At 36.1% G+C, this 20,621-nt stretch overlaps 2 protein-coding genes across 2 annotated transcripts; one reads left to right on the top strand and one right to left on the bottom strand.

Moving 5' to 3' along the window:
• Nucleotides 1–470: 470 nt before the first annotated feature.
• LOC140177780 (serine/threonine-protein phosphatase 7 long form homolog) lies at nucleotides 471–1,646 on the bottom strand. The gene is made up of 3 exons (XM_072210947.1): nucleotides 1,372–1,646; nucleotides 1,207–1,297; nucleotides 471–1,079 (listed from the first exon to the last, which is right to left on the bottom strand). The coding sequence occupies exons 1-3, from the start codon at nucleotides 1,644–1,646 to the stop codon at nucleotides 471–473; spliced, it is 975 nt and encodes a 324-aa protein (XP_072067048.1).
• Nucleotides 1,647–19,747: 18,101 nt separating this feature from the next.
• Nucleotides 19,748–20,461, top strand: LOC112792183 (protein MIZU-KUSSEI 1). The gene has a single exon (XM_025835315.2). It carries the CDS (start codon nucleotides 19,748–19,750, stop codon nucleotides 20,459–20,461), a length of 714 nt encoding a protein of 237 aa, XP_025691100.1.
• The last annotated feature ends 160 nt before the right edge of the window (nucleotides 20,462–20,621 follow it).

Here is a 20,621-nt window from a genome sequence, read left to right on the forward strand (position 1 = left end):
CAAAGAGATGCCATTTATGCAAACAAAATAAATATGTAATCGAATACATAAAGTAAAATATTTAACATAATATCATCGTTACGAGATTCTTCATCCTCATCAAACTCCTCAATATCATCCTCCTCATCATCGCCTTCGTCATCTGGGTCGTCTGCTAGATAGGCATCGGTTTCTCGTTCGAGTGTGTTAGTGTCTTCCTCAATAAGTCCCATGTTAAGACGGTTAGGATTTTAAGTATTAAGGACACCGCGTCCACCCTCACTCCTACTAGAGTCGACAGATACGAACCCTCCAGAAGCAACGGATGAGGTATTGCATGGATACCTCGCATCCAATGAATACCTGCCTGGCATGAACTCAGGCTGATGGCCATATTGTGACTGTGCTGCATCTGCTGCCATGAACCCAAGCAACTGGCTAAAAGAACATCCTTCACCTGTTTCAAACTGTGACATACCCCAATATTGTTGCTACATTGGAAATGATGGGGTGAACTGTGTCTGAGGTAGATACTGGGTTGAGGGCTGAGGTTGTTCTTGTGGAGGCGGATTTGGAAGTGATATATGTGGCTCCTGCTCTTCATTGACCTCATCCATATCCTGACTACCCTCATCGGTATCCTGATTACCCCCATCCGTATCCTCATTACCCGCATCCATGTCCTGGTTACCTTCATCATTCTCTTCACCCACAAGATTCGACAAGGCTAAGCGGTCTCCATATTTTGTACGGTACCAGTTCATGTAACTATCCAATGAATGCTGTGAAGGCATGGGAAGCTCAGAAAGAACGTAGTGATACTTGTTTGTCCAATGCATCACCCAACTAGAATGAGTCGGTGTCGTGGCCCAGTTAAGATTCTTAGGACCAATCAAAACCTCTCCATGCGCCTTATCCAAATTCTGCTCTGGGATAGGTATTCCCTGAACGAAACCGAACTGTCGCCTAACCCTATCGGTGGCATGCCACTCGATACATTCAAATGACACCAATGGAATTGTAGCACTCCAAACAACCGATTGCATGTAGATTTCAGCAGAAATTATGTTCGGATCCACACGATCCACAGCATAAGCAACCTAGACAAATTGGAAAAATAAGGGAAACTCATGATTACAACCCATAACTCAAGCAGCAATAACAATGCATCATGGTTTTATCGAAGCCCATAAACCCGAAACTAATACTTGTTTAACTAAAACACACCTGTCCTTCCTGAAGTTCATCAAAGGCCTTCCTAAAGTGATCTAGCTTCAGATATCTAAATCGTCGGTCACCACGCTCCCAATTACACCACCTAGTATGATATTCTCAATTAGATCAACTGAATCTTAAATATCAAGAAATGGGTACAATGTGGCATAATATTACCTGTTTGCTAGTGAAAAACTGCAGGGTTCTCTAGGAAGCGGCGATAGATATGGCAGTCGGATCCAAGCCCAACCGAGTAGAAGTGTTAGTGGACCATCTATTTCCTTACAGTTATAACAAGATGCCCTGCATAATGCCCTGTAAAGGTGTGCTAGTAATGCGGAGCCCCAACTATACTGTCCAATATTGACAAAGTCACGAAGCAAGGGTAGAAATTTCCAGTGCACACCTGCCCCTGACTTATCCCCAAACAGGATCGTTCCGATCAGCAACATAATGTGGCACCTCACATACCTCTGTATATTTATTTCATCAGTCAATTCTAAATTCTCTTTTAGATTCTGCAGCCAGGTCAGTTTTATGCAGCTAGATCTACAGTCCTCCTTTCGTGGTACAACGCCAAATGAAGCAAACACTCTGCCTCCATGGCTTCAAAACTACTCATTGTCATCCCTGTGACTGGAAGACCATCTGTGGGAAGACCAAGAATTAGAGCTACATCTTCAAGTGTCACGGCACATTCACCAATTGGAAGGTGAAACGTATGTGTGTCTGGGTGCCAACGTTCGATTAGAGCATTTACCAATGCTTTCTGACACTGCACTATTCCAATCTGAGACACATGATAGAACCCGGTAATTCGCAAATGATCCTCCACCCTATCATTGTACCGATCCGGAGAAACTGGACGGTTACATGTCAACATTCTTGATTTCTAAAAAAAAACATAACAAATTACTAGTCAGATAATTAACAATTAATAACTTACCATCATCAATCATTTTATTGAATCCTTATATAACTAATTCTTCTAACTTCTAAAATTATTTAATTAATCCTTAAAATTATTCATAACTGCAAATGAAACTCATTACAAATACATATATTCCTAATCAAAATTCTCAACAATATTACAACATGTAGAATAATATCGAATGTTAATTACTCTTTTGTTAAACATTTTTTCTTTCATAATAAAAAATATTATTATTCAGTATATGCCATCATTCATATTCTAACAACGGTAATAATTAACTTGCTAATAATAATTACCAGAATTAAAAACATTTAAATATTCTCATAAAGAAAAATCTAACATGCCTTAATTAAAATAATCCTAATAATCATTCAGCATTAACACTTTATCACAATAACAATAACATTAACATTTAATTTCACCAATAACAGTTATAGTTAATTTTTTAAAAACACATTTAAATAAGATCTCCATACACAAAATTATACTAAAAATTAATAAAAAATTAAAAAATAAATTACATTATCTACTTATTAACTTAACAACCATTCTATTCTATTCTATTTGCCTCTCTATTACAGTTGAAAAAACATAAAACCTAACAACAATAATCATAAAAAATTTCCTAATAATGATATATATAACTAATAATCTGTCCAAAAATTTAAAAAAATCTAACAAATATTCAAATTAGTCATAATCATTCTATTTATATTCTTCAACTGCATGTCTAACAACAATCATAATAATTAAATTTTAAATTTAAATAATTATAAATATAAAAAAAATTATAAAATTTAAATATTTTTAAAAAAATACTTACATAATCAGGATCACTGAGATAATGAATAATATGAAGCTCAGATCGATCAACATCTTTAACTTTATATTTTTTTGGCATTTTGTTGCTTCTCCACCATGCAAATACCAGAGAAAGGAAGAAGAAGTATGGAGTCTGAGAGTGAAATGTGAGAGACTGAAGTGTGTACTCGGGTGGTGAGAGCGGGTGAGGTTATTTGTGTTTTTTAGGGGCACCGTTTCTTGGAGATGCGAGGAAGCGACGCGTGTTCTTTCTAAGGCCAATTCGGACCGTGCGATTGGTCCAAGGGAAATCGAACGGTCCGTGAGCTTGATGGAACTCGGATGGTCCGAGTTGCTATGTGGTCTGAGCCAAATGTTGGCTTCTCGGACCGTGCGTTTTGTTTGGGGAATTTGGATGGTCCGAGTTGCTTCCTCCCTGACACCACATTTTTGTTAAGCACTTTCCACCCCCATATCATATTCATACACCACCTTTGCCTCCATATGTAAATTAAAAAGCGTTCCTTGTGATGTTGATGCATTAGTAAAACCTATAAAACATATAAAATTACTCATTTTTCATATAAAAGATTATTACTTGAAATAAATAAGTCACAAATAATAAAGATATAAAAAATGTACCTTCAACAATCTTCTAACTGTTATTAAATTGATCAAATTCTTGATCTTCAATGTCTTGTTTAGAAGGGCACAACCAACTTTGAATGCATATCAAAGCTTCAGCCATTAATGATGACAAAGAGTTACGGAAGATATCAAGCACACGTCTACCGGTGCTAAAGCATGATTCAGAAGCAATAGTTGAAATCGGAATACCAAGATGTCACGGGCTATGAGAGAAAGAATCCTGTATTTTGAAGCATTCACTTTCCACGCACCAAGTCAATATATTAAAATTCTCATCTTCCACAGTATCCTTGGCCAAATATCTCTCCACATCTGTGCTGTCTGCATTAGTATTCTCTCTTTTTTATTTTTTTTCACATATTCACTCGATTTTCAAAAACATCATTGGCACCAGCTGAAATTTTAATATTGTCATCCAATACAACACTAGATGAATCTCCACCATCATCCCTTCCTTTATCATCGACAACCTCTTTTTCATAAAACTTATGCAATGTATCTAATGTGAGTTTAACAAAACCAGTCATGCTAGTAGATACTTCCTTATCATAAACATCCTCCAAACACCAAAAAAGATAATCTAGTTTGTACCGAGGATCCAATACAACAGTAACAAGTAATAATGGATTAAATTTGTCAATCGGTCCCCAATATTTATCATATTTATGTTTCATAGAGCATGGCATACTTCCTAACAAATCAGAATGATTTTGGCTCCAAGATGTTAATTGAGAAGCAACAATTGCAATTTCATGAAAACATATGTTAGATATAACATGAAAGGAAGATGAGAAACTCAAAGTTATTTCATAGAAGATTCTCAAAAAATCCATGAATAATCTAGCATGTTGCCAATCAAGGGGTGTAGGTGGACCAATTTTCTTTTTTTTTTTTTTCCACTATCCTCTCTAAACCATCTAAGAAAATCAGGTTCTTGATCATAAAGTCTATCAAAAGCTTTTTTAAATTTCTCGGCATGTTCCAATATTAGATAGGTAGAATTCCACCTAGTTGGAACATCCAAGCACACAAGACTTTTAGATTCAATTAATTCGGCCTTAATGCAATTTTTACATTTTTTAGTCCTTTGAGGAGAGGACCTAACATATCTTACATAATTTTAATGCTTTTAATTGAAATTTGTTGCTTTTTAATTCCTTCATTCACTATCAAATTAAGAACATGAGCACAACATCTCACATGCATATACTTTTCTCCACACACCAACCCACCTCTTGCACCTAATTTTCTTTGAAGATAAGTAATAGCTCCATCATTCGAACTTGCATTATCTACTGTGTTGTGAAAACCTTTTCAATTCCCCACTCTCTCAAGCATTTCTCGATTTTTCTTCCTACAGTGTCACTCTTGTGGTTCTCAATTTGACAAAAATTTATAATTCTCTTTTGTAAGTTATATTCTTCATCAACGAAATGTGCAGTCAAGCTTATATAATTATAATTTTAATTTGATGTCCAGCAATCTGTTGTCAAACAAATCTAAGCACATGACTTTGCCAACCATTTTTTTAGCCTTTTCTTCTCATCTAAATAAAGTTGAAAGCAATCTCTTGAGACTGTCATCCTAAATGGTACCATAAATCTTTGCTCAAATTGATTTAACATCTTACGAAATCCAATCCCCTCAACAACTTTAAACGGCATTTCATCAAGTACAACAAACTCAGCTACAGACTTCTTACAATCTTCCAAGTTATAACCCTTAAAGGCGTTGCATATATCCTCTTCTTCCTCAATTTTGGAAATATAGCCATGAAGTGTCCTCTTCTTCTCCGCTTTAGTAAATATCCACTTATGAAAACTCTTTAAATGCTTATTTAGAAAATTTGTGCCATGTTTAGTAAGATGACAATCATATTTTTTCTGGCAATGATTACATTTAGCCTGGTACTGTCCCTTTGTCTCAGTTAACGAAAGTCGTGTAAAATACTGCCAAACGTACAATTTCTTTTCCCCTACGAGCAGCTTCTGGATTCTCAATATTTGTATCCTTATTTTCTTTATTAACTTGTGGTTCAGCAGGAGTTGTGGCAGCATCAATAGCAGGAACAACAACATTTTTAGCTTCAATTACCATTGTTTTATTCTCCTCGATAATTTCTGGAGAAATGCAATTATCTCCTCCTCCCATTGTTCATTATCTAAACAAGCAAAATCAAGAACAAATTCAACAATAATCAGCAAATCAGAAAGATAGAAATCTTATAATAAAACATGAAAAAATAAATCAGTAAACATACAGTAAACACAAGTAATAATTTAGAAATCAGTAAAAAATCAGTAAACATAGAAATTAGCTAAACAGTAAACAGTGATCAAGAACAAGTAATCAGTAACTAATTATCATAACACAAAATAAGTAATTAGTAAAAAATTAGTAAACACAGAACAAATAATCAGTAAATACATCAGTAATCAAGAACAACTCAAAACAAAAGTCAGCTAAACAAATCATAATACACATTAACACCCACACCTAATTAGTGAAAAATCAATAAATACAGAACAAGTAATCACTATTCACTAAACACATCAGTAATCAACAACAATTCAGAACAAAAATCAGCTAAACATACATCAACACCGACACCTAATCAGAGTTCTAATAATGAAAATCAACACCCATATCCTAAATTCACAAATTCTGATAATCAAAATCCCTAATCCTTAATCAGAATATTAATGAAATAATAAAATTAATTACTTACCTGAGAAGAAGACCTGAGAAGAAGACCGAAGAAGAGAGCTGAGCAGAAGGAGTAGGACTAGCAGAGCAGAGCAACGGCGGGGTAGTAATAGAGAAGAGGACGACTGAGTCAAGCACAAAAGCGTCACGTCACCGAGAAGCAGGGCAGCACCGTAGGTTGTCACCGTCATCAGTCAAACGAAGAGCTTCGCCGGTGACTGAGGTGAAACACGGAGGGTTGAGAAGAGACTAGAATGGGAGGAGGGGGCGACTGCGTGGTACGTGCTGCGAGACTAGAAGTGGGCCGTGAGGAGAGAAGATGAGGTCAAGGGTCACCGGATCAGCCTGTGCCATGGGGAGTGGGGACTGCCGGTGCCGGAGTGGGGACTGGGGACTGGGGGTGTGGGAGTGAGCCTGAATGGCTGAGCTACTGAGGGAGGCAATGAATGGAGAATGGACTGAATGTGTTGTGCCCTAGCCCCTAATTTGAAATCTGTAACTGTGTTTTGTGTATATGGTCGGGCCATCGGTCCGGATCCGGGTGACCTGAGCCATGGCCCGGTCCCGACTTCACCTCCTTTCCTGATTTTATTTTTTTTCTGGGTTCACCCCGGATCACTTCAGGTCCGGGTCTTCATCGTTCAAAATCCTTCGGATCCGGGCCGAATTTTCAGGCCGGGTCGAGCCGTGTGCACCCCTACTTGAAGTAGGGTTTCCAAACTTATGAGTTTACAGGAATCTTAATCCAAGCTGTGTTAGTATCAGACGGGGAAAATAACTACAAAACATTTTGATACTTCAAGTGAGTAGTGTAATTGAGTGGTAATAAAAAAATTGTGTATTTTTTATTTTTTTAATAACATTCGGTTATGTAGACATTTTTTGTTTGGAAGTAAAGACATCTAAAATGTCTTTTTTAAAGATATTTTTTAATAATTAAAAGTTAATATGTAATCAATTAAATCAGGTTATTTTGATCAAATTAGATTGGATAAATCGATTTGGTTAAAAAATCGATGAACCAAATTTTAAATCTGTCTAAATTAATATTTTTTTATAAAAAATTATTACAATATTTTTATTATAGAAAATGACTAAAATACTCTTATAATTAATTTTGAGAATCTTAATCTTAATTTTATGATGATATAAAGAGAAGAGAAGGGTTAGAATTTTCAAAATTAATATATATATAATACGAGTATTTTAGTCGTTTTCTATAATAGGAGTATTATAGTCATTTTTTATAAAAAATAATATTAATTTAGACTGATTCAAGATTTGGTTCATCGATTTTTCGACTAAATTAATTTGTCTGATTTAATTTTGACAAAAATAACACAATTTAATCAATTATATGTATTGAATTTTAATTACTAAAAAAAATGTTTTAGGTGTTTTTATTTGAGTGGCTCTTTTTTTCGTTTTTAATGTCATAATTTAGTAACATATTAAGTTAGGGTTATGCTACGTATTGATGACAAGTCATCATATACCCATTTTTCAAGCTAATTTCACTTGTTTTATTAGTCTTTATGCACTTTCTTGCATCCTAAGTAAGTGATTTGGAGTGAAAATGCATAACTTCTTTAAATCAAACAACCACCATGAAATTAATGTTAACTCATGAGGTTTAAGCTAATTTTAATTGAATTTTAATTGATTTATAAGCCTTGTGAATTTAGTGATACTTGGAGTGGTTGTTTTGGTTTATTGTAGGTGAAGAAAAGAATAAAAGAGAAAGCGTGGCCTAAGAAAGCGTGACCAAAGGAGAAGAAAACGTGGTCAAAGGAAGGAGAAGTGTGCCGCATGTAAAGAGGGGAGGCAAGCATTGCCCTCCACAAGGGCACACTGCCCTCTAGGAGGGCAACATAAGGGAACAAAGCATGAAAGGCAACTCTGCCCTGCCCACTACAAGGGCAGAGCACAAATCTGTGCCTTGGAATCAAGAAGAAGAAAATGTTGCCCTGCCCTCCACAAGGGCAGTATCGGGCTCACAAGGGAAGAAAATCAAAGAAAAATGTCTACCAATGCTTGCCACAAGAGTTGAACACGGGACCATGAGGAAGCAAGGAATTAAGCCTCACTTTGGTGCCAAGAAAGCCAAGGAAATTAAGTAGCGTGTGTTTCTGCCATGATTCGAACGCGGGACTTCAGTTTGAAAACACTGCCCTGCCCTCCGCGAGGGCAGGGCAGCATTTTGTGTGGCATGAATCTGGCGCACCAAGGAACGAATCTGGCAGCACCAGCAGCGCACCACAGCACCCATCTGGCGCACCAATTTTTTCTGCCCTGCCCTCCGCGAGGGCAGGGCAGCATCCTGCGCACCAAGGCACCATTCTGGCGCACCACGCACGCACCAAGCACCAAATCCTGCCTTGCCCTCCGCAAGGGCAGGGCAGCCTCCTGGAAGCTACTCTTTTTAGGCCAAAAATTGAATTAAAAATCCAATTTAATTCATTTCTTCACCAAATCAAAAGCCCATCCAAATCCCAAAATCCAAGAATAGAAAGTGTATAAATAGGAGCTAGTTTGATGTAATTAGGATCTTTTGCTTAGCTTTTGAATTTTGCACTTTATTTGAGCTTTGAATTTCTGCAACTTTTCTTGAGAGACTGAACCGAGATTTTAGAGAACTGGGGAGGAGAATTGATCTCTCTTCTTCCTCGTTCTTGCTTGGGCACTTTGAATTTTCTTGTTTGAGTCTTGGGTGTTAAGAATTGAGGAAATTCTGTCTCAATCTCCACTCAAGAGCTCTTTAATTTCTCTTCTGCTTAATTGGACTCATTTACATTCCCTTTACTGCTTCTTCTTCAATTTCTTGTTAATTGCTTTTGAGAGCTTGGATCTAGGAAGGTAATTGAGATCTAGGCTCTACTACCTAGTCTCTGGAGTCCTGAGATCCCAATTTACTTTTGGTTCTTCTGTGAACCCTGCTGCACTTTAATTTCAATTTCTGTTTGAATTCTAATTGCTTCTAATTCAGCTTCTGCTCTATTAATTGTGGCAATCCAATTTCTCTTTGTTTAGATTCTGCAATCCCAGTCCTCGAATCCCTTTTACATTCAAGCAATTTACATTCCTTGCCATTTAAGTTACTGCAATTTACATTTCTTGCACTTTAAGTTTCAGTCATTTACTTTCTTGTTCTTTAAGATTCAGCAAGTTTATTTTCCTGTTCTTTAATTTACTGCAATTCTCCCTCCTCCCTTTATATTCCAAGCAATTTAGCTTCTGTTAAATACGACCCACTCAACCAAAACTTGATTCGCTTGACTAAATCAACCACTAAACTAAAATTGCTCAATCCTTCAATCCCTGTGGGATCGACCTCACTCATGTGAGTTATTATTACTTGATGCGACCCGGTACACTTGCCGGTGAGTTTTGTGTTGGATCGTTTTCCACACATCAAGTTTTTGGCGCCGTTGTCGGGGATTGAATTTGATTGACAATGATTAAGTAAGGTGGTGGTCTAGATTAAGCATTTTTTTCTTTTTAACTAAGCACATTAACTATTTGACACATTGTGTCACCTAACCTTCTAACCACATTCTAGCATTAGAATGTCCATGTTTCATTTGGTTTGTTTGTGATTCTTGCAAGTCATGGAGGTTGAGGTGCGTGAAGAGGGAGTGAGCAACAATACCCAGCCTGCAAGAAGGGTGTTGGCCTCTTACACTATCCCCATTGCAAGAAACTGTGGGAGTAGCATACTCACTCCCAACGTTCATGCAAATAATTTTGAGTTGAAGCCTCAACTTATCATTCTGGTGCAAAACAATTGCTCCTATGGAGGAAGTCCACTTGAAGATCCAAACCAACACTTATCCATCTTCCTCAGGATTTGTGAAACTGTCAAAACAAGTGGTGTGCATCCAGACATCTACAAGCTACTGCTGTTTCCATTCTCTCTGAAGGATAAGGCCACTCAATGGCTAGAGACATTTCCCAAAGAAAGCATCAATAATTGGGAAGACTTAGTGAGCAAATTCCTAGCTAAGTTCTATCCTCCTCAAAGGATTATCAAGCTGAAAACAGAGGTGCAAACATTCATTCAAATGGATAGAGAGTCACTGTATGATGCCTGGGAGAGATACAAGGCCTTAATCAGGAAATGTCCCCTAGAAATGTTTAATGAGTGGGATAGACTCCAAAACTTCTATGAAGGGTTGACCCAGAAAGCTCAAGAAGCATTAGATCATTCAGCAGGAGGCTCATTGCAGCTAATGAAGACAGCAGAGGAAGCCCAAAACCTCATAGAGATGGTGGCAAACAATCAATATTTCTTTGCTCATCAAAGACAACGCCAACCAGCCCAGAGAAGGGATGTGCTGGAGCTTGAAGGTGTTGACGTTCTCTTGGCACAAAACAAACAGATGCATCAACAGCTTCAGCAACAAATAGAAATGATGGCCAAGAAAATTGATGGATTGCAAGGTGTTGCAGTAAACACACAATGCCAATCTCAAACCTCACATGGGTGGAATCAATCTGAAGAAAGTTTTGGGATATTCAATTTTGAGCAACAAAGCCCTGAGCAGGTACAATGCATGAAAAATACTTCAAGTTCATTTCAACACAATTTTCATGGTAATGCACACAAGACACCCTGGAAGACTCATTCTAATTCAAGGTGGGGTGAGCATCAGAATCAAGGACAAAAGGGACTTCAACTCTGGCAGCCTCAGCAACACAAGCAACCATAACCATTCATCCAATAATACTAACTAATTCAAAAATTCACAAAACACATATCACCAACCCCATAATAACTCACAAAACCACCAGAATAACTTTTCCACATCCACATCCCACCCACAAAGTACCCCCATAATTAATTCAAACAACTTCCAACAACAACCATCTCATTTCACACAACCACAACCAAATTCAGACTCTCAAAGAATCTCAAGTCTAGAGAAAATGATGGAGAAACTCATGAAAAATCAAGAGATGGCAAGACAAGATCAGGAAGCTGCAAGGAAAGATCAGACCCTGGCATTCAAAAACCAAGAAACCTCAATCAGAAACCTTGAGAGACACATGGGGCAAATGGCTAAGCAAATTTCAGAAATGGATGAGAAGAGAGCAAATGCCTTCCCCAATGTCACTGAAGAACACCCAAGGGACAAAGGAAAAGCCACAAAATGGGAGGAGTGCAAAGTAATCACAGTGGAAAGTGAGAAGACTATGAAGAAGGAAGCCATCAATCAGGACAAACATAACAGAGAAGTTCCACAAGAAGAGACAGAAGGGAAAAGTAAAGAGGATCAAGAAACCAAAAATGCACAAATTTCAAAGGGAGACAAGAACATCATTGAATCACAACTACAAAAGAAGAGGGAAGAAGTGAATCCTTGTGTCCCCAAACTTCCGTACCCTCAGAGGTTTAAAAAAGAAAATGAGGATAAGCAATACTCAAAATTTCTGGACATATTCAAGACGCTCAGCATCAATATTCCTTTCTTGGAAGTACTTGAACATATGCCACTATATGCCAAATTTATGAAAGAAGTACTCACAAAGAAAAGATCCCTGAAGGAAGGACAGATTGTTGAGATAACAAAAGAATGTAGTGCTATCCTCCAAAGAGAGTTGCCAGAGAAAAAAGATGATCCTGGGAGTTTTACATACCTTGCACCATAGGAAACATAACAATTGAGAAGTCATTTTGTGACCTCGGTGCAAGCATAAACTTGATGCCTTTGTCTCTAATGAGGAAACTTCAAATTTCTGAGCTGAAGTCCACACGAATAGTTCTCCAAATGGCTGACAAATCCATTAAGCAAGCACTGGGAGTTGTGGAGAATGTGTTGATAAAAGTGGAAAAATTCTTTCTCTCTACTGACTTTGTTATCTCAGATATAGAAGAGGACCCTAACACTCCAATCATCCTGGGGAGGCCTTTCCTAGCTACGGGCAGAGCATTGATAGATGTTGGAAAAGGAGAATTGTTGCTGAGAGTGCATGATGAGCACCTAGCATTCCATGTTTTTAAAATCCTGCATGAACCTACTCAAGAAGAAGATTTTATGAAGGATAAGGCCAGAGATCAAAGTTTGAAGGAGGCAGTCAATGAGTTAACTCCAAGACTTCTAAATCCTTGCTTGAAAGCAGTAGAGATGGTGCAACAAACCAAAGAAGTCAAGGAGGAACTAGATCCAAAACCCCCAGATGAGAAATTCAACATCCCAGATAAAGAACCACCAAGGCAGCGAGTATCTCTTGAGAAAGAAAAGAAGAAGAGGCCAAGAGGGTGGAGAAATAAGAAGATCCCTACTGAAGGCTTTTCACCAGGGGAGGTGTTAAACACCCAACCAATGAAGGTGTCTCCACAATTATCTGAATACTACACTGTGAACCGGGTCCTTTCACTTGAACACCTAGAGATCATCAAAGAGGAGACTAGAAGGAAGTTCACAGTAAGAGGAGAAAAGCTGAGGCACTATATTTTCAGCCCCCATGATCAAAGAGTAAGATGTCAAGCTAGTGACAATAAAGAAGCGCTTGTTGGGAGGCAACCCAACCTGAGGTAGCTTTCTTTTCATAGCTTTTTCAATAAAAATGTTGAATAATTAGTATGGATTGCAAGGAGCTAAGTTTGGTGTTGCACACCAAAACAATTTAAGGGAGAATGAAAGATTCTAAGTTTGGTGTTCCACCAAAAATATTATTTAAAAACACATTCTCACCTCTTGCATGATGCTAGCTCCAAGCAACCAAACACATTATTCAACAGTTTAACTTCTTTCTAGCTTTAATTTCATAACCTTTAGCAAGGACACAAGGTTTCATATATGGTTAACTGTTGCATCAGAAGCAGTGGCAAACAATTAAGTTTGGTGTTCTCACACCTAAATAAAACCAAGAGCCACACTCAATTTATGCATACTAACCATACAATTAAGGGCTTGAGAAGCAAGCAACTTTGAGAATTATGCAGGACATGAGTCAACAATTGAAGACATTATGTATCTTAACTCAAAGAGAACACAACAGAAGGAAGAATCAAAGGGCTGCAACTTCAAAGGTTGTATCTAAACTTAATCCTTGCTGCTGTGAAATGTTTTGAATCTGGAAACCATTGTATGTCTTGCTAAAATGTTTATCTAGTTGCAAGTGAAATTGTTTGTTAAAAATGCTAAATCTGCATAATGCTTGTTATCCATTACTTAGCTTGAAATTTTGTTTTGTTTCCCACATGCTTGAATAAAAGAGACTTGTTTGAATTGAAAAGTGAAATATCCAATGTTGCATAAGTAAGAATGGAAGTTAGTGGTGGTATATGTGTCTGATTAAATGCATAACTCATGAAATAATTGTTGCATAATATCATTCTCATTCAAATGTGAGTTAGCTTGCTGTTACAAAGACTCTTATTAATAATGAAAAAGCCCTTGGGAACAAAAACAGAAAGAAAAGGAAGAAGAAAAAAGCCAAAATGGCAAGAAAAACAAAGAATAAAGGTTGGACACCAATAGCTTGGACCCTAGGACATATGCCTGTGGTGTTCTTGTACTGAGATATGCTTGGAGGAGTAAATTCTAAGGGGTATTTTAAAACCCGGTCACTTAGATCAACTGATTTGGGATGGCCAATTGAAAGTCCACAGTAAAGAGCAACTTAGATACAGAACATTTAGTTATCCAAAGAGATGCTGGGCATCAATGATCCTAGGAAGAAATAGTGAGCCATGTGTCTGTGGTGGAAAGATGTTGAGTAAAAGAAAAAAAAATAAAGCCAAAGACTACTACTGCAACATTGGACACCAAACCTCCAAAAGAATAATAAGCTTGTTAAGCATTATAAGAAAGAAAAGTTAGCAAGAGAGTAATTAAAGAGTAAGTCTTATAACAGCAAGTTTAGCAAGCCTTTGAGGAAAGATGTATATTATGTAACAGTAACAATAATTGAGTTATCATTGTCTGCATAAAGATCCCATAAATCAAGTTCTGCTATATGCCTAATAAGGATATGTGTTCTTTTCTTAATTCGTTTCAATTGCTCTTAATTTTGATGCTTGCTTGGGGACAAGCAAGATTTAAGTTTGGTGTTGTGACGACAAGTCATCATATACCCGTTTTTCAAGCTAATTTCACTTGTTTTATTAGTCTTTATGCACTTTCTTGCATCCTAAGTAAGTGATTTGGAGTGAAAATGCATAACTTCTTTAAATCAAACAACCACCATGAAATTAATGTTAACTCATGAGGTTTAAGCTAATTTTAATTGAATTTTAATTGATTTATAAGCCTTGTGAATTTAGTGATACTTGGAGTGGTTGTTTTGGTTTATTGTAGGTGAAGAAAAGAATAAAAGAGAAAGCGTGACCAAAGGAGAAGAAAACGTGGTTAAAGGAAGGAGAAGTGTGCCGCATGTAAAGAGGGGAGGCAAGCATTGCCCTCCACAAGGGCACACTGCCCTCTAGGAGGGCAACATAAGGGAACAAAGCATGAAAGGCAACTCTGCCCTGCCCACTACAAGGGCAGAGCACAAATCTGTGCCTTGGAATCAAGAAGAAGAAAATGTTGCCCTGCCCTCCACAAGGGCAGTATCGGGCTCACAAGGGAAGAAAATCAAAGGAAAATGTCTACCAATGCTTGCCACAAGAGTTGAACACGGGACCATGAGGAAGCAAGGAATTAAGCCTCACTTTGGTGCCAAGAAAGCCAAGGAAATTAAGTAGCGTGTGTTTTTGCCATGATTCGAACGCGGGACTTCAGTTTGGAAACACTGCCCTGCCCTCCGCGAGGGCAGGGCAGCATTTTGTGTGGCATGAATCTGGCGCACCAAGGAACGAATCTGGCGCACCAAGGAACGAATCTGGCAGCACCAGCAGCGCACCACAGCACCCATCTGGCGCACCAATTTTTTCTGCCCTGCCCTCCGCGAGGGCAGGGCAGCATCCTGCGCACCAAGGCACCATTCTGGCGCACCACGCACGCACCAAGCACCAAATCCTGCCCTGCCCTCCGCAAGGGCAGGGCAGCCTCCTGGAAGCTACTCTTTTTAGGCCAAAAATTGAATTAAAAATCCAATTTAATTCATTTCTTCACCAAATCAAAAGCCCATCCAAATCCCAAAATCCAAGAATAGAAAGTGTATAAATAGGAGCTAGTTTGATGTAATTAGGATCTTTTGCTTAGCTTTTGAATTTTGCACTTTATTTGAGCTTTGAATTTCTGCAACTTTTCTTGAGAGACTGAACCGAGATTTTAGAGAACTGGGGAGGAGAATTGATCTCTCTTCTTCCTCGTTCTTGCTTGGGCACTTTGAATTTTCTTGTTTGAGTCTTGGGTGTTAAGAATTGAGGAAATTCTGTCTCAATCTCCACTCAAGAGCTCTTTAATTTCTCTTCTGCTTAATTGGACTCATTTACATTCCCTTTACTGCTTCTTCTTCAATTTCTTGTTAATTGCTTTTGAGAGCTTGGATCTAGGAAGGTAATTGAGATCTAGACTCTGCTACCTAGTCTCTGGAGTCCTGAGATCCCAATTTACTTTTGGTTCTTCTGTGAACCCTGCTGCACTTTAATTTCAATTTCTGTTTGAATTCTAATTGCTTCTAATTCAGTTTCTGCTCTATTAATTGTGGCAATCCAATTTCTCTTTGTTTAGATTCTGCAATCCCAGTCCTCGAATCCCTTTTACATTCAAGCAATTTACATTCCTTGCCATTTAAGTTACTGCAGTTTACATTTCTTGCACTTTAAGTTTCAGTCATTTACTTTCTTGTTCTTTAAGATTCAGCAAGTTTATTTTCCTGTTCTTTAATTTACTGCAATTCTCCCTCCTCCCTTTATATTCCAAGCAATTTAGCTTCTGTTAAATATGACCCACTCAACCAAAACTTGATTCGCTTGACTAAATCAACCACTAAACTAAAATTGCTCAATCCTTCAATCCCTGTGGGATCGACCTCACTCATATGAGTTATTATTACTTGATGCGACCCGGTACACTTGCCGGTAAATACGCATTGAAAATAAATTAAACCACACGTATATTTATACACAAATATATTGATAACTAATTTTAGTGGCTGATTTTGGTGTACAAATAATATTTTTCATTAAGTTATTACTTTTAGGTAGATACTACCATGAAAATTTTATAATTATCTTCATATGAAGATGAGTTTTTTTTTTTACTATTAGATGATAAATTATAAAATTTAATTTTAATATATTATAAAAATATTATTTTTAAAAAAATGACTAAATAAACAAAATACACTTTTAATACAAAAATCTTTGTAAAAAGATATTTTTAGTATCTTCGTTATTTAAGTAGTTGCCTTACTTATATACAGCTTTTGATTATGTTTTTGTTAGGCTTTATGAGCTCATATCGTTATATACTCGTTTAGTCGGTATTAATGAGTAGTGATTAATTAATCAATCTTGTTATATAATCAATAAGAATTTTATCAACTTCTATCAACTTTTATTTATAATTATATTTAATAAAAATATCTTTATAAATGCATGTGTTTAATAAAATATTTTTTTTATAATCATATCTAATATAATAAAAATATCTTTATAAATTGACAGATAATATATTAGTACCCTATACTTTTCTTTAATTTTATCCATAACATCATCATCATATTGTTGGAACACATTCTAAGTAAGGAATTAAATACCTTTCAAAAAGCGTCCTCTAATTTTCTTCGTGGCTATAACGACTCGCTTCAACTTCCTCTTCATAATTTCATATCCAGCAGCTGATAATGACCAAACAATTATAATATTAATTAAATAATCTTCAGAAAAAGATTAAATAAAAAAAACTTCATATTTACGGTAATGCACTCATTACAATTACTCCGGGTTCAATATGCTTGGCCATTGTCTAAAAAAAGTTATAGTACGTATACTACTTATTAAATTTAATACACCTACGTACTAACAATTAACATAATAATATGGTTATAACGATTTGTGCAAGTACATAATGAGAAAAACAAAGAAGAAAGATAGTGCCCTTTTCAAAACTAATGTAATATAATGTCACCAAAAGAAAAAAAAATTGTTATTATACATATTAAATTAAAATTCTTAAAGTTAGATATATCTTTTTTCTATCCCTGGGATGCATAATCCAAATAATACGCGTGATTTTATTTTTGATCCATTATTATATTACAGTACAATTTTACATTAATATTTACTCCTCGAACTCACGTTATTGAGTAGTCGTATATTTTACAACAATTATTTAGATGCAAATAGTGCTGGAATAATGATGGATCGGAGGTCCATGGCTGACCCACAAGGATTCCTTTCTGGCTAATGCTAAAATCAAACCCGGTGCATCTATCATAATCCGACCAGGCTCAATAACCCATTATTCAATATTTTTTCGGACACTATAGTTCTTGATGGCTAGGTGTACAACTATATTATAAAATTTATATCCGAGTCACAATTCTACACTCTCATCTATATTATAACCATCAGAACATTTGAGATCACCAAAAAGCATCGGATCAACCTTCATAGTATGAAGGTCTGATGAAAAATAATGATTTAAAACTTGCAAACAATTGGGTATAATTATTAATTTTTTAAATTTTATAATAAAAATAAAATATTAAGATACAATTTATTTTAAAAAACATAAAATTCCATAATATTATTAGGGTAAAAAATATTAGTGTGCAACTAAATTGTATCATACGTGGACAGCGAAATATGGGAAAGTTTAGGGGCAGTAACTTCATTAAATTCTGGTCAGCATGTAACCAGCAAAGAAAAGTGAGCTATTGGATGAAGTCTCACACCAATCTCACACCATTAAAATCATCATTAATGACTATTTGATAGTTATAAATCACAAAAGTTGCTGGTTCCTAACACTCGTCGCGGAATATAGTGCATCCAAATTAAAATCTGCAGACTTGTTTGTGTCTGGTGATTCTCGTCCATATACCATAAATAGGCTGCAAAATCCAGTGATGTGATTTGTATAGCCAAAAACATGCTGTCGGCATTGAATAATGGTTGAGCAAAAAGTGTAAAACGTGAATGATCTGTTGTCCACATTATTATCTAAGCGTTGTTTCATACAATTTATTATAATTCTGAGATGGCACTAAATTTTGCTTGGAACTCATTATGGATGACTAATTAAGTTGGTCATGAAACTAAGTAGTAATTATATATACTAGAGTGAACTAGTACCACTGTTATATATGGTAATACAAGACATTTGGCAGGTGATTTCATATGGAGTAAAACTAACCACACCTTTTTCCATTTAAAACTTTGCAGCTAAAGTTCATCTCACATGGTTTTGTGCAACATGCTATAAAAAAATTAATAAAATAAAATTTAATTAGTGCTTCTTTGTGGGTCTGCTACATGTAATAATATAAGTCCGACATATTGTTTTTTTCTCTTTTAATTTACGTGATGTAGGTTCGATAATTGAGAAAAAAGCTAAAGAAAAAAAGATGATGAAGATCACTCGTTCTAGTATATGTTATATGCACAAAGATGCTTATTGTATACTGTAATATATATAGTTGTCAAGTTGAACAGTTGTATTATTGTAGTTTTATGGCCAAAAATCTGATGTTTCAAATAATAATGATCCATCATATGATATGGGATTTGGCGGGTAGCGGAAATCACCATCCAAAACTTTAATATTTTTAATTGGCTAAAAACAAAACCGTTATATGTGAAGACAACACGCTAATTGTTTTCTTTACTTGTATGAATTCTCCATCACCATGCTTTAGTTGTTTAATTTACGTCCACACAAACCAAAAGAATCCCTGAAGAGAATAAATAATAAAGAGGTTAAGCATCCAAATAAGCAGGGAAAATAAACTATTGCTCTGTGCTGCGTGAGTTGTGCTAGAATCTAGAGACTCATCAGTTGCATCAGATTCATTAAACCTTTTAGTTGGCATTACAAAAGTATTGATTATCCTTTGATAAATGACATACATATAAATTGTTTGGAACAAAAAATCTCCATGTAGTAATTTACTAGATTAATTTGGGTATAGATAATATCAAAATTTTAATTTTATGTACTCGGGAACAATCTTAAAAAGATTATTATGCTCAATTATGTATTTACTTATTTTATGTACTCAAACCATATGCTTAGCTTATACAAATTATATATTTACTTATTTTATGTACTCAATTTATATATGTATATGTACATATTTATAAATATATAAATACATAATAGTTGATTTAATAACAGAGATTATTAGGTATATATATATATATATATATATATATATATATATATATATATATATATATATATATAATTTTTTATAGAAAATATCTATTGATTGAAACTAAAGAAAAAGACAAATATTAAAAGATTCTTTGTCGTTTTCATCCAATGATAAAGAGTATTTAAGCATAGGGTAGCATAGAGCAGAGGCTGCATCAATAAAGAACACCAGCATAATATAATTACAGAGAGAATGGACACAATAGCTGTCACCACATCAGTGGATTGCCAGAAACAAGTTCGATCATGGAGTCTGTTACGTTCTCTCATGCACTTAATAATCCCCACATGCACCACTTGCATCATAGAGGATAAAGAAGAAGAAGAAGAAGAAACAGCACAAAAGAAGGAGTGCATCAAAAACCAGAAGCATTATTATTACTATTATTCCTCACCATCCAGCACCATCATCACTGCCACTATATTTGGATATAGCAATAATAAGGGTAAGGTAAGTTTGTGCATCGAGAACAACTCGAATTCAAGAAACCCAATTCTGTTATTAGAACTAGCACTTCCAGCAAGCACGTTAGCGAAGGAGATGAGAAGGGGAAGGCTCAGAATCTTGCTAGAGAGCAAGGTGTCATCGTCGTCATCATCACTATTTTCCACGCCTTTATGGAGAATGTATTGTAATGGAAAGAAGGTAGGGTATGCTGTGAAACGCAAGCCTTCGGAAACCGATCTTCAAGCTCTGCACATGATGGGTTCGGTTGGTGTAGGCACTGGTGTGTTGACAATCAAGGTGTTGATGAATAAAGAAGAAGAAGAAGAAGCCAAAGTGACTTACCTTAAAGGTGAGTTTAGAAGGGTGCGTGGATCAAGGGAGTGCGAATCTTTCCATTTGATTGATCCAGAAGGAGATGTGGATCAGGAGCTTAGTATTTTCTTTTTCAGGTCAAGGTGAAGGTGATGACACATACATCATCTTGTGAAAGCTTTTAGAAATGATTTTCCACTTTTGAACTGTATGGTCTACCTCAGCATTAATTACCATGCGCATGCCTCTGTATACTTACACCAAAAATGTTAGGGTATCACAAACATACTTTATCCCACACTCTTAA

The sequence above is a fragment of the Arachis hypogaea genome, chromosome 13, assembly GCF_003086295.3.
Source record: "Arachis hypogaea cultivar Tifrunner chromosome 13, arahy.Tifrunner.gnm2.J5K5, whole genome shotgun sequence".
Taxonomy (NCBI): Eukaryota; Viridiplantae; Streptophyta; class Magnoliopsida; order Fabales; family Fabaceae; genus Arachis; species Arachis hypogaea.